Raw genomic sequence first — 23,193 nt, forward strand, 5'->3', positions numbered from 1 at the left:
TGGTCTAAAGTAGTGCACTACCCTATGGACCCTGGTCTAAAGTAGTGCACTACCCTATGGACCCTGGTCTAAAGTAGTGCACTACCCTATGGACCCTGGTCTAAAGTAGTGCACTACCCTATGGACCCTGGTCTAATGTAGTACACTACCTTCTACTGGTCTAAAGTAGTGTACTACCCTATGGACCCTGGTCTAATGTAGTACACTACCCTCTGACCCTGGTCTAAAGTAGTGTACTACCCTATGGACCCTGGTCTAAAGTAGTGCACTACCCTATGGACCCTGGTCTAAAGTAGTGCACTACCCTATGGACCCTGGTCTAAAGTAGTGCACTACCCTATGGACCCTGGTCTAAAGTAGTGCACTACCCTATGGACCCTGGTCTAAAGTAGTGCACTACATAGGGAATAGGGTACCATATGAAACACTGTCGTATTAATACTGTAGATTGTTCTGTTCAGTGTTTGCTGTTTTAAATTAATCTCTTGTAAACATGGTCTTTGTGTGGCTTATACAGGTGATGTTGAAATTACTGTTGGGCCCTTTTTTTGTGCAGGGACGGTGAAACTGTATGGATTTGGGATATTTATGTGAAACATCAAGGCTTTTTGTGCAGTTTATTAAATCCTCTCCTGATTTAAATTGTGTGTTATCATGAAACACACACACACACACACACACACACACACACACACACACACACACACAGTAGTGAACATATTTTTTTCACAAGAGAACACAGATCTAATTCAGTTGATATAGATTGCAATCGGTACTTGATTTAACGGTACTGTTGCGTTTTGAGGTCGACCGAGGGAGAAAAGCTTAGGGGCCTGCTGCCTTTCACTGAGGTATAGTAAGAACTGCCTGCTCCAACCAATCTCTTTTCCGCTTTTCCTGGCCGCTGCGGAAAATGTTTTAATGTGACGCAAACCGGAAGTGCATTCCCAAAGAAGGGAAGGGATTATGTGTGACTAAACCTATCTTTGCTGAACGTAAACACAACCCTAGAAGAAGACGGGTTGAAGATCTTCTGGTTTAATTGTTAATGTCCTCAAAGATCTGTATCTGAACTACCAAAGATGTCGGGTCCAAGCCGAGCCGAGAGGGCTGTTTTGGTAAGCAAAACTGGAAGGGTCGGGATCATGACAAGCTAGCTAACAACATAAATGGGTTCATCTTGGCTCGCTAGTTATTCACTGACGTCTAGCTAGCTATTTTTCTAGCCAACTATTGATTGTTATTATGAGTGTATATTTTCTCATGCGATCTTCTTGCGTGATTTAAAAGGGACATTAGGACACCTGCTCTGTCCTTGATATAGACTGACCAGGTGAAAGCTATGATCTCTTGTCACTTGTTAAATCCTCTTCAACCGGTGTAGACGAAGGGGAGGACTGAGACCGGTTAATAAGGACTTTTTAGACTTGAGAGATGGATTGTGTATGTATGCCATTCAGAGGGTGAACGGTCAAGACAAAATATTGAAGTGCCTTTTGAACGGGGTAGGGTAGTAGGTGCCTGGTGCACCGATTTGTGTCAAGAACTGCAAAGCTACTGGGTTTTTCCACGTTCAACAGTTTCCTGTGTGTATCAAGACTGGTCCACCATCCAAGGGACATCCAGCCAACTGACACAACTGTGGGAAGCATTGGAGTCAACATGGGAGTCAGCATCCCTGTACGACTCAATATTAGGAAGGCGTCCTTAATGTCTTGTACACTCAATGCCGTAGCGCCTGAATATAACTGCTCTGCTGCCTTGCGTCGGCAAGCTCTGTTCTGCTGGTTGTCAATGACAACGTGATGTACAGTATGATCCAAGTCCTCATAATAGTCACATTGAATGATTGTCACATTTACAGCCTTCGATGGGTGAGGTCACTGCTGCCCTGCCAACCCCATATATCTAGCCTTCTGTACACAGCTCCACCTATAGATCCATAGGTGTCAAGCGTCACATTCAGTCCTCAGGGGGTGGGCTTCATCCAAGAGAGAAGATCTATGCAGGGCTTTCTATACAGCTAGTATACAGAAGCAGGTCTCTTAAAGGTACTGGTATGTATGTAGATACACAGGCACAAGAGCAACATGTCTCTGTTGCTTCCTGTCAGATGACATTTCTACCATAGCTTTAGAATGATTCACTCTAATTCTATGATTCGTGCATTCAGGGAAGTAGAACCACGGCATTCTCAGAACACCCGTGGAATTCTAATTGGAACCACGATAATGTGATCATTCTAGAACAGAATAAGCCTATCTATCCTTATCTCTGCTGACCACCACAATAACTATCTTGTTTGTCTCCTCTCTCTCTCTCTTTCACCCCTCTCTCATTCACCCCACCCCTCTCTCGTTCTCTCCCTCCCTCCCTTCCCTCCCCTCAGGAGGAGGAGTTTAACTGGTTGCTGAAAGAGGAGGTCCATGCTGTTTTGAAGCAGCTCCAGGATATACTGAAGGTAAATATTAGTTCTGGGGTGAAGTTTCTCTTTGTACAGATCTAAGATCAGCTTCCTCTCTCCCTATCCTCACCTTACCGTTAGTGGGGGAAAATCCCAAACTGATCCAAGATCAGCGTCTACAGTCGTGGCCAAAAGTTTTGAGAATGACACAAATATTAATTTTCACAAAGTCTGCTGCCTCAGTTTGTATGATGGCAATTTGCATATACTCCAGAATGTTATGAAGAGTGATCAGATGAATTGTAATTCATCTGATCGAACTCCCCTCTTTGCCATGCAAATGAACTGAATCCCCCAAAAACATTTCCACTGCATTTCAGCCCTGCCACAAAAGGACCAGCTGACATCATGTCAGTGATTCTCTCGTTAACACAGGTGTGAGTGTTGACGAGGACAAGGCTGAGATCACTCTGTCATGCAGATTGAGTTCGAATAACAGACTGGAAGCTTCAAAAGGAGGGTGGTGCTTGGAATCATTGTTTTTCCTCTGTCAACCATACGTGGACCACCCATACGTAGAATGTATGCACACATGACTGTAAGTCGCTTTGGATAAAAGCGTCTGCTAAATGGCATTTATTATTATTATTATTATATTATTATATATTATGACTACCTCAAATCAAATGTATTTATATAGCCCTTCGTACATCAGCTGATATCTCAAAGTGCTGTACAGAAACCCAGCCTAAAACCCCAAACAGCAAGTGATGCAGGTGTAGAAGCACGGTGGCTAGGAAAAACTCACTAGAAAGGCCAAAACCTAGGAAGAAACCGAGAGAGGAACCAGGCTATGTGGGGTGGCCAGTCCTCTTCTGGCTGTGCCGGGTGGAGATTATAACAGAACATGGCCAAGATGTTCAAATGTTCATAAATGACCAGCATGGTCGTATAATAATAAGGCAGAACAGTTGAAACTGGAGCAGCAGCACGGTCAGGTGGACTGGGGACAGCAAGGAGTCATCATGTCAGATAGTCCTAGGGCTCAGGTCCTCCGAGAGAGGGAAAGAGAGAAGGAGATAATTAGAGAACGCTCACTTAGATTCACACAGGACACCGAATAGGACAGGAGAAGTACTCCAGATATAACAAACTGACCCTAGCCCCCCGACACATAAACTACTGCAGCATAAATACTGGAGGCTGAGACAGGGAAGGAAACACGTGCCATCATCATTGCTTTGCACAAAATTGGCTTCACAGGCAAGGATATTGCTGCCAGTAAAATTGCACTTAAATCAACCATTTATCGGATCATCAAGAACTTCAAGGAGAGCGGTTCAATTGTTGTGAAGAAGGCTTCAGGGCGCCCAAGAAAGTCCAGCAAGTGCCAGGACCATCTCCTAAAGTTGATTCAGCTGTGGGATCGGGGCACCACCAGTATAGAGCTTGCTCAGGAATGGCAGCAGGCAGGTGTGAGTGCATCTGCACGGACAGTGAGGCGAAGACTTTTGGAGGATGGCCTGGTGTCAGGAAGGGCAGCAAAGAAGCCATTTCTCTCCAGGAAAAACATCAGGGACAGACTGATATTCTGCAAAAGGTACAGGGATTGTACTGCTGAGGACTGGGATAAAGTCATTTTCTCTGATGAATCCCCTTTCCGGTTGTTTGGGGCTTCCGGAAAAAAGCTTGTCTGGAGAAGACAAGGTGAGCGCTACCATCAGTCCTGTGTCATGCCAACAGTAAAGCATCCTGAGACCATTCATGTGTGGGGTTGCTTCTCAGCCAAGGGAGTGGGCTCACTCACAATTTTGCATAATAACACAGCCATGAATAAAGAATGGTACCAACGCATCCTCCTGAGAGCAACTTCTCCCAACCATCCAGGAACAGTTTGGTGACGAACAAGGCCTTTTCCAGCATGATGGAGCACTTTGCCATAAGGCAAAAGTCATAACTAACTAACTAAATAACTAAGTGGCTCGGGGAACAAAACATTGATATTTTGGGTCCATGGCCAGGAAACTCCCCAGACCTTAATCCCATTGAGAACTTGTGGTCAATCCTCAAGAGGCGGGTGGACAAACAAAAACCCACAAATTCTGACAAACTCCAAGCATTGATTATGAAAGAATGGGCTGCCATCAGTCAGGATGTGGCCCAGAAGTTAATTGACAGCATGCCATCAGTCAGGATGTGGCCCAGAAGTTAATTGACAGCATGCCATCAGTCAGGATGTGGCCCAGAAGTTAATTGGCAGCATGCCATCAGTCAGGATGTGGTCCAGAAGTTAATTGACAGCATGCCATCAGTCAGGATGTGGCCCAGAAGTTAATTGACAGCATACCATCAGTCAGGATGTGGCCCAGAAGTTAATTGACAGCATACCATCAGTCAGGATGTGGCCCAGAAGTTAATTGACAGCATGCCATCAGTCAGGATGTGGCCCAGAAGTTAATTGACAGCATGCCATCAGTCAGGATGTGGCCCAGAAGTTAATTGACAGCATGCCATCAGTCAGGATGTGGCCCAGAAGTTAATTGACAGCATGCCATCAGTCAGGATGTGGCCCAGAAGTTAATTGACAGCATGCCAGGGTGGATTAGAGTCCTTGAAAAAGAAGGGTCAACACTGCAAATATTGACTCTTTGCATCAATCAACTTCATGTAATTGTCAATAAAAGCCTTTGACACTTATGAAATGCTTGTAAATATACTTTAGTATTCCATAGTAACATCTGACAAAAATATCTAAAGACACTGAAGCATAAAATTAATATTTGTGTCATTCTCAAAACTTTTGGCCACGACTGTAGGATCAACCCAACAACTAAGTATTGGCTCCATGGGATCAAAGAGCTCCGACCCCAACACAAGACTGTCACTGAGGTGTCTTAACACTGCTGAGTTGTCAATATTGGGTTGGACCTAGCTGTGGTACACTGACCCCATAGCCATCGAGGAGGATCCTATAAGAGGAGATTGTCATGACTAAGGATAAACCATGTATTGGACCTAGCTGTGGTACACTGACCCCATAGCCATGTATTGGACCTAGCTGTGGTACACTGACCCCAGAGCCATCGAGGAGGATCCGATAAGAGGAGATTATCATGACTAAGGATAAACCATGTAGAACAAGTGCATTCCAAGACATTTTAACTTTGGCTAGTTTGTTGTGTAACTAAATTCTTCAAATGTTGTGTGATTTCGGCGTACTGTTGTCAGAGTTGATTGCTATTTGTACTGCGCGCTTCTCAAGACATTTGATTGAATTATTAATGGAGATATTTACAGTGCTGTAACTAGATTGTGTACAGGTTTATTATACTGAACCAAAATATAATCGCAACATGCAGCAATTTCATTGATTTTTACTGAGTTACAGTTCATATGATGAAATCAGTCAAATTAAATACATTCATTAGGCCCTAATCTATGGATTTCACATGACTGGGAATACAGACATGCATCTGTTGGTCACACATACCTCTAATGGGCCTCAGGATCTCGTCAGGGTATTTTTGTGCGTTCAAATTACCATAGATTAAAATGCAGTTGTGTTTGTTGTCCGTAGCTTATGCCTGCCCAGACCATAACCCCACTGTCACCATGGGGACCTCTGTTCACATCATTGATATCAGCAAACACCATACCATAACCCCACTGTCACCATGGGGACCTCTGTTCACATCATTGATATCAGCAAACACCATACCATAACCCCACTGTCACCATGGGGACCTCTGTTCACATCATTGATATCAGCAAACCGCCGCCCACACAACGCCATACACGTGGCCACACAACGCCATACACGTGGCCACACAACGCCATACACGTGGTCACACGACGCCATACACGTGGTCACACGACGCCATACACGTGGCCACACAACGCCATACACGTGGCCACACAACGCCATACACGTGGCCACACGACGCCATACACGTGGCCACACGACGCCATACACGTGGTCACACGACGCCATACACGTGGTCACACAACGCCATACACGTGGTCACACAACGCCATACACGTGGTCACACAACGCCATATACATGGTCACACAACGCCATACACGTGCCCACACAACGCCATACACGTGCCCACACAACGCCATACACGTGCCCACACAACGCCATACACGTGGCCACACAACGCCATACACGTGGCCATACACGTGGCCACACAACGCCATACACGTGGCCATACACGTGGCCACACAACGCCATACACGTGGTCACACACCGCCATACACGTGGTCACACACCGCCATACACGTGGTCACACAACACCATACACGTGGCCACACAACACCATACACGTGGCCACACAACGCCATACACGTGGTCACACAACGCCATACACGTGGCCACACAACGCCATACACGTGGCCACACAACGCCATACACGTGGCCACACAACGCCATACACGTGGCCACACAACGCCATACACGTGGCCACACAACGCCATACACGTGGTCACACAACGCCATACACGTGCCCACACAACGCCATACACGTGCCCACACAACGCCATACACGTGGTCACACAACGCCATACACGTGGTCTGCGGTTGTGAGGCCGGTTGGACGAGGTTGGAAAACGAGGTTGGAGGTGGCTTATAGTAGAGGAATGAACATTCACTTTTCTGGCTACATCTGGTGGACATCAGCGTAGCCTAGTGGTTAGAGTGTAGAGGCGACAGGTAGCCTAGTGGTTAGAGTGTAGAGGCGACAGGTAGCCTAGTGGTTAGAGTGTAGAGGTGGCAGCGTAGCCTAATGGTTAGAGCGTAGAGGCGACAGGTAGCCTAGTGGTTAGAGTGTAGAGGCGGCAGCGTAGCCTAGTGGTTAGAGCGTTGGACTAGTAACCGGAAGGTTGCGAGTTCAAACCCCCGAGCTGACAAGGTACAAATCTGTCGTTCTGCCCCTGAACAGGCAGTTAACCCACTGTTCCCAGGCCGTCATTGAAAATAAGAATATGTTCTTAACTGACTTGCCTGGTTAAATAATGGTAAAATATATATATATATTTTTAAAATAAACATTCCTGCAGTCAGCATGCCAATTGTACACTCCCTCAACTGGAGACCACCGTGGCATTGTGTTGTGTGACAAAACTGCAAATTTTAGAGTGGCCTTTTATTGTCCCCAGCACGAGGTGCACCTGTGTAATGGTTATGTTTACATTTACATTTAAGTCATTTAGCAGACGCTCTTATCCAAATTTAATCTGCTTCTTGATATGCCACACCTGTCAGGTGGATGGATTATCTTGGCAAAGGAGAAATGCTCACTAACGGGGATGTAAACACATTTGAGCACAACATTTGAGGGAAATAAGCTTTTTGTGCGTGTAGAACATTTCTGGGATCTTTTATTTCAGCTCATGAAACATGGGACCAACACTTTACATGTTGCGTTTATATATTTGTTCAGTGTAGATTGTGTTCTGTATAACTAGATTGTGTTCTGTAGAACTAGATTGTGTTCTGTAGAACTAGATTGTGTTCTGTAGAACTAGATTGTAGAACTAGTTCTGTAGAACTAGATTGTGTTCTGTAGAACTAGATTGTGTTCTGTAGAACTAGATTGTGTTCTGTAGAACTAGATTTGTGTAGATTGTGTTCTGTAGAACTAGATTGTGTTCTGTGTTTATGTCACCAGGAGGCATCCAGGAGGTTCTCCATTCCCACCCCAGGACTGGAGAACCAACTGAAACAGGAGAACTTCATCCTGGGCAGCTCAACGTAAGTCTTGGAGGGATTCATTCGTTGATTTGATTGGTTAATTGATCAGTTGGGTGATTTGATTGGTTGAGTTAGTGACTTTTGATTCTTTTATTAGCCATTTAAAAAACATAAAATGTGTCTCCTTGATTCATAGCAATACAATACACAATGTAAGACAGGTAGCCTAGTGGTCAGAGCAGGTAGCCTAGTGGTCAGAGCAGGTAGCCTAGTGGTCAGAGCAGGTAGCCTAGTGGTTAGAGCAGGTAGCCTAGTGGTCAGAGCAGGTAGCCTAGTGGTTAGAGCAGGTAGCCTAGTGGTTAGAGCAGGTAGCCTAGTGGTTAGAGCAGGTAGCCTAGTGGTTAGAGCAGGTAGCCTAGTGGTTAGAGCAGGTAGCCTAGTGGTTAGAGCAGGTAGCCTAGTGGTTAGAGCAGGTTGCCTAGTGGTTAGCAGGTAGCCTAGTGGTCAGAGCAGGTAGCCTAGTGGTTAGAGCAGGTTGCCTAGTGGTTAGAGCAGGTTGCCTAGTGGTTAGAGCAGGTTGCCTAGTGGTTAGCAGGTAGCCTAGTGGTCAGAGCAGGTAGCCTAGTGGTTAGAGCATGTAGCCTAGTGGTCAGAGCAGGTAGCCTAGTGGTCAGAGCAGGTTGCTTAGTGGTTAGCAGGTAGCCTAGTGGTCAGAGCAGGTAGCCTAGTGGTCAGAGCAGGTAGCCTAGTGGTCAGAGCAGGTAGCCTAGTGGTTAGAGCAGGTAGCCTAGTGGTTAGAGCAGGTAGCCTAGTGGTTAGAGCAGGTAGCCTAGTGGTTAGAGCAGGTAGCCTAGTGGTCAGAGCAGGTAGCCTAGTGGTCAGAGCAGGTAGCCTAGTGGTCAGAGCAGGTAGCCTAGTGGTCAGAGCAGGTAGCCTAGTGGTCAGAGCAGGTAGCCTAGTGGTTAGAGCAGGTAGCCTAGTGGTTAGAGCAGGTAGCCTAGTGGTTAGAGCAGGTAGCCTAGTGGTTAGAGCAGGTAGCCTAGTGGTTAGAGCAGGTAGCCTAGTGGTTAGAGCAGGTAGCCTAGTGGTTAGAGGCAGGTAGCCTAGTGGTTAGAGCAGGTAGCCTAGTGGTTAGAGGGGCGGTAAAAGCGCTGGGCCAGTAACTGAAAGGTTGCTTGATAAAATCCCAGAGCTGACAAGGTAAAAATCTTGTCGTTCTGCCCCTGAACAAGGCAGTTAACCCCCTTCTGTTAACATGTTTATACATTACACAACCTTCTGTTTACAGACATCAACACCTTTCTAATCTGCCGGGATTTGAGTCTATGACAAGGTGACATTATGACATAGGACTCAGGTCAACAGTAGTGTGTAGGGGACAGGGTTCTATCTGGGACTTCCACAGTGTCATTATGACATAGGACTCAGGTCAACAGTAGTGTAGTGTGTAGGGGACAGGGTTCTGTCTGGGACTTCCACAGTGTCATTATGACATAGGACTCAGGTCAACAGTAGAGTAGTGTGTAGGGGACAGGGTTCTGTCTGGGACTTCCACAGTGTCATTATGACATAGGACTCAGGTCAACAGTAGTGTGTAGGGGACAGGGTTCTATCTGGGACTTCCACAGTGTCGTTATGACATAGGACTCAGGTCAACAGTAGTGTGTAGGGGACAGGGTTCTATCTGGGACTTCCTCAGTGTCGTTATGAGTCTTGTGAGTCCTGCTGTCTTGTCTTCACAGCATGGACCAGGTGAAAGGAGTACTGACTCTACAGGGAGAAGCCCTGACTCAAGCTGTGAGTGTCTCCTTCCTCTGGTTCTAGACTGTTCTCTGTAAACATTCTCACCGGCAGTGTTTGACTGTGTTTTAGTAGAGAACATGTCACAATGTCATGTTCTGTCTGTAATGTGTTTTAGTAGAGAACATGTCACAATGTCAGGTTCTGTCTGTAATGTGTTTTAGTAGAGAACATGTCAGGTTCTGTCTGTAATGTGTTTTAGTAGAGAACATGTCACAATGTCAGGTTCTGTCTGTAATGTGTTTTAGTAGAGAACATGTCAGGTTCTGTCTGTAATGTGTTTTAGTAGAGAACATGTAACAATGTCAGGTTCTGTCTGTAATGTGTTTTAGTAGAGAACATGTCAGGTTCTGTCTGTAATGTGTTTTAGTAGAGAACATGTCACAATGTCAGGTTCTGTCTGTAATGTGTTTTAGTAGAGAACATGTCACAATGTCAGGTTCTGTCTGTAATGTGTTTTAGTAGAGAACATGTCAGGTTCTGTCTGTAATGTGTTTTAGTAGAGAACATGTCACAATGTCAGGTTCTGTCTGTAATGTGTTTTAGTAGAGAACATGTCACAATGTCAGGTTCTGTCTGTAATGTGTTTTAGTAGAGAACATGTCACAATGTCAGGTTCTGTCTGTAATGTGTTTTAGTAGAGAACATGTCAGGTTCTGTCTGTAATGTGTTTTAGTAGAGAACATGTCACAATGTCAGGTTCTGTCTGTAATGTGTTTTAGTAGAGAACATGTCAGGTTCTGTCTGTAATGTGTTTTAGTAGAGAACATGTCAGGTTCTGTCTGTAATGTGTTTTAGTAGAGAACATGTCACAATGTCAGGTTCTGTCTGTAATGTGTTTTAGTAGAGAACATGTCAGGTTCTGTCTGTAATGTGTTTTAGTAGAGAACATGTCAGGTTCTGTCTGTAATGTGTTTTAGTAGAGAACATGTCAGGTTCTGTCTGTAATGTGTTTTAGTAGAGAACATGTCAGGTTCTGTCAATGTCAGGTTCTGTCTGTAATGTGTTTTAGTAGAGAACATGTCAGGTTCTGTCTGTAATGTGTTTTAGTAGAGAACATGTCACAATGTCAGGTTCTGTCTGTAATGTGTTTTAGTAGAGAACATGTCAGGTTCTGTCTGTAATGTGTTTTAGTAGAGAACATGTCAGGTTCTGTCTGTAATGTGTTTTAGTAGAGAACATGTCACTGTAAATGTCAGGTTCTGTCTGTAATGTGTTTTAGTAGAGAACATGTCAGGTTCTGTCTGTAATGTGTTTTAGTAGAGAACATGTCAGGTTCTGTCTGTAATGTGTTTTAGTAGAGAACATGTCAGGTTCTGTCTGTAATGTGTTTTAGTAGAGAACATGTCACAATGTCAGGTTCTGTCTGTAATGTCAGGTTCTGTCTGTAATGTGTTTTAGTAGAGAACATGTCAGGTTCTGTCTGTAATGTGTTTTAGTAGAGTAAACATGTCACAATGTCAGGTTCTGTCTGTAATGTGTTTTAGTAGAGAACATGTCAGGTTCTGTCTGTAATGTGTTTTAGTAGAGAACATGTCAGGTTCTGTCTGTAATGTGTTTTAGTAGAGAACATGTCACAATGTCAGGTTCTGTCTGTAATGTGTTTTAGTAGAGAACATGTCAGGTTCTGTCTGTAATGTGTTTTAGTAGAGAACATGTCAGGTTCTGTCTGTAATGTGTTTTAGTAGAGAACATGTCACAATGTCAGGTTCTGTCTGTAATGTGTTTTAGTAGAGAACATGTCAGGTTCTGTCTGTAATGTGTTTTAGTAGAGAACATGTCACAATGTCAGGTTCTGTCTGTAATGTGTTTTAGTAGAACATGTCACAATGTCAGGTTCTGTCTGTAATGTGTTTTAGTAGAGAACATGTCAGGTTCTGTCTGTAATGTGTTTTAGTAGAGAACATGTCAGGTTCTGTCTGTAATGTGTTTTAGTAGAGAACATGTCAGGTTCTGTCTGTAATGTGTTTTAGTAGAGAACATGTCACAATGTCAGGTTCTGTCTGTAATGTGTTTTAGTAGAGAACATGTCACAATGTCAGGTTCTGTCTGTAATGTGTTTTAGTAGAGAACATGTCAGGTTCTGTCTGTAATGTGTTTTAGTAGAGAACATGTCACAATGTCAGGTTCTGTCTGTAATGTGTTTTAGTAGAGAACATGTCACAATGTCAGGTTCTGTCTGTAATGTGTTTTAGTAGAGAACATGTCAGGTTCTGTCTGTAATGTGTTTTAGTAGAGAACATGTCAGAAATGTCAGGTTCTGTCTGTAATGTGTTTTAGTAGAGAACATGTCACAATGTCAGGTTCTGTCTGTAATGTGTTTTAGTAGAGAACATGTCAGGTTCTGTCTGTAATGTGTTTTAGTAGAGAACATGTCAGGTTCTGTCTGTAATGTGTTTTAGTAGAGAACATGTCACATGTCAGGTTCTGTCTGTAATGTGTTTTAGTAGAGAACATGTCACAATGTCAGGTTCTGTCTGTAATGTGTTTTAGTAGAGAACATGTCAATGGTTCTGTCTGTAATGTGTTTTAGTAGAGAACATGTCAGGTTCTGTCTGTAATGTGTTTTAGTAGAGAACATGTCAGGTTCTGTCTGTAATGTGTTTTAGTAGAGAACATGTTTTCTGTCTGTAATGTGTTTTAGTAGAGAACATGTCAGGTTCTGTCTGTTTTAGTAGAGAACATGTGTTCTGTTTAATGTGTTTTAGAGAACATGTCAGGTTCTGTCTGTAATGTGTTTTAGTAGAGAAACATGTCAGAAATGTCAGGTTCTGTCTGTAATGTGTTTTAGTAGAGAACATGTCACAATGTCAGGTTCTGTCTGTAATGTGTTTTAGTAGAGAACATGTCACAATGTCAGGTTCTGTCTGTAATGTGTTTTAGTAGAGAACATGTCACAATGTCAGGTTCTGTCTGTAATGTGTTTTAGTAGAGAACATGTCAGGTTCTGTCTGTAATGTGTTTTAGTAGAGAACATGTCAGGTTCTGTCTGTAATGTGTTTTAGTAGAGAAACATGTCAGGTTCTGTCTGTAATGTGTTTTAGTAGAGAACATGTCACAATGTCAGGTTCTGTCTGTAATGTGTTTTAGTAGAGAACATGTCAGGTTCTGTCTGTAATGTGTTTTTTTAGTAAGAGAACATGTCAGGTTCTGTCTGTAATGTGTTTTAGTAGAGAACATGTCACAATGTCAGGTTCTGTCTGTAATGTGTTTTAGTAGAGGTTCATGTCATGGTTCTGTCTGTAATGTCAGGTTCTGTCTGTAATGTGTTTTAGAGAGAACATGTCACAATGTCAGGTTCTGTCTGTAATGTGTTTTAGTAGAGAACATGTCAGGTTCTGTCTGTAATGTGTTTTAGTAGAGAACATGTCAGGTTCTGTCTGTAGAACATGTGTTTCACAATGTCAGGTTCTGTCTGTAATGTGTTTTAGTAGAGAACATGTCACAATGTCAGGTTCTGTCTGTAATGTGTTTTAGTAGAGAACATGTCAGGTTCTGTCTGTAATGTGTTTTAGTAGAGAACATGTCAGGTTCTGTCTGTAATGTGTTTTAGTAGAGAACATGTCACAATGTCAGGTTCTGTCTGTAATGTGTTTTAGTAGAGAACATGTCAGGTTCTGTCTGTAATGTGTTTTGTAGAGAACATGTAAATGTGTTTTTAGAGAACATGTCACAATGTCAGGTTCTGTCTGTAATGTGTTTTAGTAGAGAACATGTCAGGTTCTGTCTGTAATGTGTTTTAGTAGAGAACATGTCACAATGTCAGGTTCTGTCTGTAATGTGTTTTAGTAGAGAACATGTCACAATGTCAGGTTCTGTCTGTAATGTGTTTTAGTAGAGAACATGTCAGGTTCTGTCTGTAATGTGTTTTAGTAGAGAACATCACAATGTCAGGTTCTGTCTGTAATGTGTTTTAGTAGAGAACATGTCACAATGTCAGGTTCTGTCTGTAATGTGTTTTAGTAGAGAACATGTCAGGTTCTGTCTGTAATGTGTTTTAGTAGAGAACATGTCAGGTTCTGTCTGTAATGTGTTTTAGTAGAGAACATGTCAGGTTCTGTCTGTAATGTGTTTTAGTAGAGAACATGTCACAATGTCAGGTTCTGTCTGTAATGTAGTAGAGAACATGTTTAGTAATGTGTTTTAGAGAACATGTCACAATGTCAGGTTCTGTCTGTAATGTGTTTTAGTAGAGAACATGTCACAATGTCAGGTTCTGTCTGTAATGTGTTTTAGTAGAGATGTCAGGTTCTGTCTGTAATGTGTTTTAGTAGAGAACATGTCAGGTTCTGTCTGTAATGTGTTTTAGTAGAGAACATGTCAGGTTCTGTCTGTAATGTGTTTTAGTAGAGAACATGTCACAATGTCAGGTTCTGTCTGTAATGTGTTTTAGTAGAGAACATGTCAGGTTCTGTCTGTAATGTGTTTTAGTAGAGAACATGTCAGGTTCTGTCTGTAATGTGTTTTAGTAGAGAACATGTCACAATGTCAGGTTCTGTCTGTAATGTGTTTTAGTAGAGAACATGTCAGGTTCTGTCTGTAATGTGTTTTAGTAGAGAACATGTCAGGTTCTGTCTGTAATGTGTTTTAGTAGAGAACATGTCACAATGTCAGGTTCTGTCTGTAATGTGTTTTAGTAGAGAACATGTCACAATGTCAGGTTCTGTCTGTAATGTGTTTTAGTAGAGAACATGTCAGGTTCTGTCTGTAATGTGTTTTAGTAGAGAACATGTCAGGTTCTGTCTGTAATGTGTTTTAGTAGAGAACATGTCACAATGTCAGGTTCTGTCTGTAATGTGTTTTAGTAGAGAACATGTCACAATGTCAGGTTCTGTCTGTAATGTGTTTTAGTAGAGAACATGTCACAATGTCAGGTTCTGTCTGTAATGTGTTTTAGTAGAGAATGTCAGGTTCTGTCTGTAATGTGTTTTAGTAGAGAACATGTCACAATGTCAGGTTCTGTCTGTAATGTGTTTTAGTAGAGAACATGTCAGGTTCTGTCTGTAATGTGTTTTAGTAGAGAACATGTCAGGTTCTGTCTGTAATGTGTTTTAGTAGAGAGAACATGTCACAATGTCAGGTTCTGTCTGTAATGTGTTTTAGTAGAGAACATGTCACAATGTCAGGTTCTGTCTGTAATGTGTTTTAGTAGAGAACATGTCAGGTTCTGTCTGTAATGTGTTTTAGTAGAGAACATGTCAGGTTCTGTCTGTAATGTGTTTTAGTAGAGAACATGTCACAATGTCAGGTTCTGTCTGTAATGTGTTTTAGTAGAGAGAACATGTCACAATGTCAGGTTCTGTCTGTAATGTGTTTTAGTAGAGAACATGTCACAATGTCAGGTTCTGTCTGTAATGTGTTTTAGTAGAGAACATGTCAGGTTCTGTCTGTAATGTGTTTTAGTAGAGAACATGTCAGGTTCTGTCTGTAATGTGTTTTGTCAGAGAACATTCTGTCTGTAATGTGTTTTAGTAGAGAACATGTCAGGTTCTGTCTGTAATGTGTTTTAGTAGAGAACATGTCACAATGTCAGGTTCTGTCTGTAATGTGTTTTAGTAGAGAACATGTCACAATGTCAGGTTCTGTCTGTAATGTGTTTTAGTAGAGAACATGTCAGGTTCTGTCTGTAATGTGTTTTAGTAGAGAACATGTCAGGTTCTGTCTGTAATGTGTTTTAGTAGAGAACATGTGTTTGTAGTAGAGAACATGTCACAATGTCAGGTTCTGTCTGTAATGTGTTTTAGTAGAGAACATGTCAGGTTCTGTCTGTAATGTGTTTTAGTAGAGAACATGTCAGGTTCTGTCTGTAATGTGTTTTAGTAGAGAACATGTCACAATGTCAGGTTCTGTCTGTAATGTGTTTTAGTAGAGAACATGTCAGGTTCTGTCTGTAATGTGTTTTAGTAGAGAACATGTCAGGTTCTGTCTGTAATGTGTTTTAGTAGAGAACATGTCACAATGTCAGGTTCTGTCTGTAATGTGTTTGATTGCTTTGTCTTCGCAGGACATCAATCTGAAAACTGCTAAAAGCAACCAAGTGATGCATTTCACATTCAGGGATGATAAGCACTGGAAATTACAACAGGTACTGTGTCTCTCTGTGTCTCTCTGTGTCTCTCTGTGTCTCTCTGTGTCTCTCTGTGTGTCTCTGTGTCTCTCTGTGTCTCTCTGTCTCTGTGTCTCTCTGTGTCTCTGTCTCTCTCTGTCTCTCTCTGTGTCTCTCTGTGTCTCTCTGTGTGTCTCTGTGTCTCTCTGTGTGTCTCTGTGTCTCTCTGTCTCTGTGTCTCTCTGTGTCTCTGTCTCTCTCTGTGTCTCTCTGTGTCTCTCTGTGTCTCTCTGTGTCTCTCTGTCTCTCTGTCTCTCTCTGTCTCTCTGTCTCTCTCTGTCTCTCTGTCTCTCTGTCTCTCTGTGTGTCTCTGTGTCTCTCTGTGTGTCTCTGTGTGTCTCTGTGTCTCTCTGTCTGTGTCTGTGTCTCTCTGTGTCTCTCTGTGTCTCTGTCTCTCTGTCTCTCTGTCTCTGTGTCTCTCTGTGTCTCTCTGTCTTGTTTCAAGTTGTAATGTCATGTGCGCAAGTACAGTGAAATGCCTTTGTTGCCTCTAAACCAAGAATCATCAACTAGATTCAGTCACAACGTTTTCTTGAGAGGATGGTCGGGAGTCAGTACGAAATAAAACCAATATTTATAAGATTTCGAATTGACCGCGAGAAGCCGAAAAAAGATATAATATTAGATTAAAATCATAATCATTTCAAACCCTGATTACATTTGGGGACATGGCCCTGCGTAGGGTGCCGTCTTTCAGATGGGACGTTAAAATGGGTGTCCTGACTCTCTGTGGTCATTCAAAATCCCATTGCATTTAATGTCAGAGTAGAGGTGTACACCCTGGAGTCATGGTGAAATACCCAACCTGGCCACATTCCTAAATTCCCATCTCTCCCTCCGATCTAATAATACTGACTCTGTCCCTCCCTCAGATCTAATAATACTGACTCTGTCCCGTCTCAGATCTAATAATACTGACTCTGTCCCTCCCTCAGATCTAATAATACTGACTCTGTCCCTCCCTCAGATCTAATAATACTGACTCTGTCCCTCCCTCAGATCTAATAATACTGACTCTGTCCCTCCCTCAGATCTAATAATACTGACTCTGTCCCTGTCTCTCCTCTCAGATCTAATAATACTGACTCTGTCCCTCCCTCAGATCTAATAATACTGACTCTGTCCCGTCTCAGATCTAATAATACTGACTCTGTCCCCGTCTCTCTCTCAGATCTAATAATACTGACTCTGTCCCTCCCTCAGATCTAATAATACTGACTCTGTCCCCATCTCAGATCTAATAATACTGACTCTGTCCCTCCCTCAGATCTAATAATACTGACTCTGTCCCTCCCTCAGATCTAATAATACTGACTCTGTCCCTCCCTCAGATCTAATAATACTGACTCTGTCCCCCCTCAGATCTAATAATACTGACTCTGTCCCTCCCTCAGATCTAATAATACTGACTCTGTCTCCTCCCTCAGATCTAATAATACTGACTCTGTCCCTCCCTCAGATCTAATAATACTGACTCTGTCCCTCTCAGATCTAATAATACTGACTCTGTCCCTCCCTCAGATCTAATAATACTGACTCTGTCCCTCCCTCAGATCTAATAATACTGACTCTGTCCTCTCTCTCAGATCTAATAATACTGACTCTGTCTCCATCTCAGATCTAATAATACTGACTCTGTCTCTCCCTCAGATCTAATAATACTGACTCTGTCCCTCCCTCAGATCTAATAATACTGACTCTGTCCCCATCTCAGATCTAATAATACTGTCTCTGTCCCCCCTCAGATCTAATAATACTGACTCTGTCCCATCCCTCAGATCTAATAATACTGTCTCTGTCCCCATGTCAGATCTAATAATACTGACTCTGTCCCCATCTCTCCCTCAGATCTAATAATACTGACTCTGTCCCTCCCTCAGATCTAATAATACTGACTCTGTCCCCCTCAGATCTAATAATACTGACTCTGTCCCTCCCTCAGATCTAATAATACTGACTCTGTCCCTCTGTCAGATCTAATAAGCTACCACTTTAAGACCCTCTCAGATCAATAATAGGAACACACACACAGATCTAATTTAAGACTGTCCCTTCAGATCTAATAATACTGACTCTGTCCACTTTAAGATCTAATAATACTGACTCTGTCCCTTTAAGTCTCAGATCTAATAATACTGACTCTGTCCCTCTGTCAGATCTAATAATACTGACTCTGGTCCTCAGATCTAATAATACTGACTCTGTCCCTCCCTCAGATCTAATAATACTGACTCTGAGGTCAGATCTAATAATACTGACTCTGTCCCTCCCTCAGATCTATTAATACTGACTCTGTCCCCTCTCCCTCAGATCTAATAATACTGACTCTGTCCCTCCCTCAGATCTAATAATACTGACTCTGTCCTGTCAGATCTAATAAACTGCTCTGTCCCTCCCTCAGATCTAATATACACTCTGTCTCTCCCTCAGATCTAATAGATTGACTCCATTTTCTACCTACACGTCTTAGACTCCCTCAGACTAACTACACATCATTAGAATACTGACTCTTAGACCACTCTGTCAGATCTAATAATACTAGACTCTGTCCCAGTCTACTCCCTCAGATCCAGGATGCTAGGAACCATGTGAATCAGCTCTACAGCTTCATGGTAGAGATGACAGCTACACACTTTAAGACTGGGGCTAGGTCAACAATTAGGAACACACACACAGCTACCACTTTAAGACTGGGGCTGAGGGTAACCATTAGTTTCCACCAGGGAAAACACCATTAATTACACTCAGAAATTAACTGCTTTCTTAGACTACGGACTAACAGATATAACAGAGCTATCAGGGAAGTGGTTTTCACTACACACCATTAGACTACACTACATGTCAACATTAGACTACACTACACACCATTAGACTACACTACACACCATTAGACTACACTACACACCATTAGACTACACTACACACCATTAGACTACACTACACACCATTAGACTACACTACACATCATTAGACTACACTACACATCATTAGACTACACTACACATCATTAGACACTACACTACACACCATTAGACTACACTACACACCATTAGACTACACTACACACCATTAGACTACACTACACACCATTAGACTACACTACACACCATTAGACTACACTACACACCATTAGACTACACTACACACCATTAGACTACACTACACATCATTAGACTACACTACACACCATTAGACTACACACTACACACCATTAGACTACACTACACACCATTAGACTACACTACACACCATTAGACTACACTACACACATCATTAGTCTACACTACACACCATTAGACTACACTACACACCATTAGACTACACATCACACCATTAGACTACACTACACATTAGACTACACTACACACCATTAGACTACACTACACACCATTAGACTACACTACACACCATTAGACTACACTACACACCATTAGACTACACTACACACCATTAGACTACACTACACACCATTAGACTACACTACACACCATTAGACTACACTACACACCATTAGACTACACTACACACCATTAGACTACACTACACACCATTAGACTACACTACACACCACTAGACTACACTACACACCATTAGACACACTACACTACACATCATTAGACTACACTACACACCATTAGACTACACTACACTACACACCATTAGACTACACTACACACCATTAGACTACACTACACATCATTAGACTACACTACACACTACACATCATTAGTCTACACTACACATCATTAGACTACAACTTTGCTCCACCATTAGACCCGTTCACTACACCTAGAACAACTTTTCCATCCCAGAGTGCATCTCTTCATTTCCTCTATATCATTAGGTTACACTACACACCATTGATGACTGTAGTTGATGATGACTGATGATGTCGTTGTTGTAGCCATTAGACTACACTACATGCTCCAGCTGACCAGGGCTACACACCATTAGACTCACCACTACACAGCCATTAGACTACACTACACACCATTAGACTACACCACTACCTCATTGAGACTCATAGGTTATAGGTCATAGCAGAGAAACTACAGATCTACTACTGCACTACACATCACAATGACTCTCACGCTCTCTGTCTCTTTCTCATTCTCTCTCCTTCTCCACACACCAAAACTACACTCCAATGCCAGGCCATTGATGGTGAACTTCTATATCAACCTGAGTAAGCACCATTGACTGTCTACCAGCTACACGCATTAGCAGCCCAACACCACCAAGGTACACAATCACACACACCATGCAGATACACTCACACCGGATTAATCCATCCCTGAGACCATTAGACTACAAAACAAGATCACAGCTGTTAGTTCTGTAATCACATGTGGTATTGTGAAGATGCATCAGTTTGTCTACCTTAGACTACACAGAACTACACACCATTAGACTCCGTGTTACACAACCATTAGCCACACTACAGTTCTGCTTGATATACACTACACATCATGTCGGTCACTAACACGTTCAGATGGACTGTCTGTGGTCACACATTAGATCTTTTCATGTCCATTTCATATCTGGTTGACGTGAAGATTATTCTACACTGTCTCTAACAATATTAGACTACACTACACAATTAAATAAATAAAAATTGACTCACTAGTCAGCTGCATAGTAAATTACACCATTGTTGGGTCTAACCCATTGAGTCCTCTCATTTAGAACACTACACACCATTAGACACACTACACAACATTGTTTAAACACACAGTTCACACCATTAGATTACACACACACAGTTCCCAACACCATTAAACACACTACACACTTGTTTAAACACACACAGTGCCCAACATTGTTTAAACTACACAGTTCCCATTGATTAAACACACACAGTTCCCAACTTGACTACACACACACATTAGACTACACTACACACCATTGTTTAAACTACACACCATTAGACTACACTACACACCATTGTTTAAACTACACACATTAGACTACCAGTCATTAGACTACACACACACCTGTTTAGACTACACTACACACCAATTAGTTTAACTACACACCATTAGACTACACTAACCTGTTTAACTACACTACACTACACCCATTAAACACACTACAGTTCCCACCATTAGACTACACTACAGTACACACCATTAGACTAAACACACACAGTTCCCAACCTGTTTAAACACCATTAGTTCACCACACCTGTTTAGACTACACACAGTTACACTACACCATTAGACTACACTACACACACAGTTCCCAACCATTAGTTTACACACACACACAACACCATTAAACACACACAGTTCCCAACCTGTTTAAACTACACACAGTTAACCTGTTTAAACACACACAGTGCCCAACACTGTTTAAACTACACTACAGTTCCCAACCTGTTTAGACTACACACACTACCACCATTAGTTTAAACACACCCAACCATTAGTTTAAACACACACAGTTCCCAACCTGTTTAGACTACACACACACCATTAAACACACACTACCCAACCTGTTTAAACACACCATTAGTCTACACCAACCTGTTTAAACACACACAGTGCCCAACCTGTTTAAACTACACACAGTTCCCAACCTGTTTAAACACTACACAGTTCCCACCTGTTTAAACACACACATCCCAAGTTTACACTACACAGTTCCCAACCTGTTTAAACACACACAGTTCCCAACCTGTTTAAACACTACACAGTTCCCAACCTGTTTAAACACACACAGTTACCCAACCTGTTTAAACACACACAGTTCCCAACCTGTTTAAACACACACAGTTCCCTTTCCAATACATCCAACTGCTTTCTGGTTGACCTCTTTCCCTGCTGTCTTCCCCATTAGCTGAACAATGCTTTTGAGGTGAGCCAGGTTCACAAGGTGGAGTGTGTTGTCCCCTGGCTCAACAACACCCTGATCTTCTTCACCATCTCGCTGCAGCTCTGTCAGCAGCTCAAGGACAAGGTGGGTGACGTCTGTGGGCAGCAGGACATTTTTCCCCAACACTCCCCATTGGTCCACAGAATAAACTGAAGTGAATGAGTAGCTGCGGTATTGGCATTGATTCAGGCTGTGGGTCAGTTTGGTATGATTCAGTGGGTCAGATTGATTGATTCAGGCTGTGGGTCAGTTGGTATGAAGTAGATTGATTCAGGCTGTGGGTCAGTTGGTATGAAGTAGATTGATTCAGGCTGATGGGTCAGTTGGTATGAAGCTGATTCAGGCTGTGGGTCAGTTGGTATGAAGTAGATTGATTCAGGCTGTGGGTCAGTTGGTATGAAGTAGATTGATTCAGGCTGTGGGTCAGTTGGTATGAAGTAGATTGATTCAGGCTGTGGGTCAGTTGGTATGAAGTAGATTGATTCAGGCTGTGGGTCAGTTGGTATATGAAGTAGATTGATTCAGGCTGTGGGTCACAAATATGAAGTAGATTGATTCAGGCTGTGGGTCAGTTGGTATATGAAGTAGATTGATTCAGGCAAGGGTCAGTTGTAATCACATGTGGTATTGATTCAGGCTCATGTCAGTTGGTAGATGAACAGATTGATTCAGGCTGTGGGTCAGTTGGTATATGAAGTAGATTGATTCAGGCTGTGGGTCAGTTGGTATATGAAGTAGATTGATTCAGGGTCAGTTGGTATATGGTAGATTGATTTGTCTGTTGGTATATCAAGTAGATTGATTCAGGCTGTGGGTCAGTTGTGTATGAAGTAGATTGATTCAGGCTGTGGGTCAGTTGGTATATGAAGTAATTGATTCAGGCTGTCGGTCAGTTGGTATATGAAGTAGATTGATTCAGGCTGTGGGTCCCTGAAGGATTGATTCAGGCTGTGGGTTGGTATATGAAGTAGATTGATTCAGGCTGTGGGTCAGTTGGTATGAAGTAGATTGATTCAGGAAGATGCATCAGTTTGTCCTGTGGTCAGTTTATGAACAGATTGATTCAGGCTGTGGGTCAACTTGTTTATATGAAGTAGATTGATTCAGGCTGTGGGTCAAGTTTGATTAAACATATGAAGTAGATTGATTCAGGCTGTGGGTCACTTGTTGGTACAGTTGAAGTAGATTGATTCAGGCTGTGGGTCAGTTGGATATGAAGTAGTTTGATTCAGGCTGTGGGTCAGTTGGTATGAAGTAGATTGATTCAGGCTGTGGGTCAGTTCCCAATGTTTAAAGTAGATTGATTCAGGCTTGGG

At 42.5% G+C, this 23,193-nt stretch overlaps 1 protein-coding gene across 1 annotated transcript; it reads left to right on the forward strand.

The window, feature by feature from the left end:
• Positions 1 to 1,054: 1,054 nt before the first annotated feature.
• LOC124020482 (protein rogdi homolog) lies at positions 1,055 to 21,845 on the forward strand. The gene is made up of 8 exons (XM_046335730.1): positions 1,055 to 1,118; positions 2,390 to 2,461; positions 8,075 to 8,157; positions 9,386 to 9,430; positions 9,840 to 9,894; positions 15,902 to 15,982; positions 18,571 to 18,653; positions 21,842 to 21,845. The coding sequence occupies exons 1-8, from the start codon at positions 1,083 to 1,085 to the stop codon at positions 21,843 to 21,845; spliced, it is 459 nt and encodes a 152-aa protein (XP_046191686.1). The 5' UTR covers positions 1,055 to 1,082.
• Positions 21,846 to 23,193: the final 1,348 nt, after the last annotated feature.

The sequence above is a fragment of the Oncorhynchus gorbuscha genome, unplaced genomic scaffold, assembly GCF_021184085.1.
Source record: "Oncorhynchus gorbuscha isolate QuinsamMale2020 ecotype Even-year unplaced genomic scaffold, OgorEven_v1.0 Un_scaffold_831, whole genome shotgun sequence".
NCBI classification, from domain to species: Eukaryota; Metazoa; Chordata; class Actinopteri; order Salmoniformes; family Salmonidae; genus Oncorhynchus; species Oncorhynchus gorbuscha.

Bases quoted from the DNA above. Each gene is read 5' to 3' on its own strand.
- LOC124020482 (XM_046335730.1), top strand. From the start codon at position 1,083: ATGTCGGGTCCAAGCCGAGCCGAGAGGGCTGTTTTG. The intron at 9,431-9,839 runs GTGACATTATGA...TTGTCTTCACAG, and splicing joins GGATTTGAGTCTATGACAAG to CATGGACCAGGTGAAAGGAG. The intron at 9,895-15,901 runs GTGAGTGTCTCC...TTGTCTTCGCAG, and splicing joins GAGAAGCCCTGACTCAAGCT to GACATCAATCTGAAAACTGC.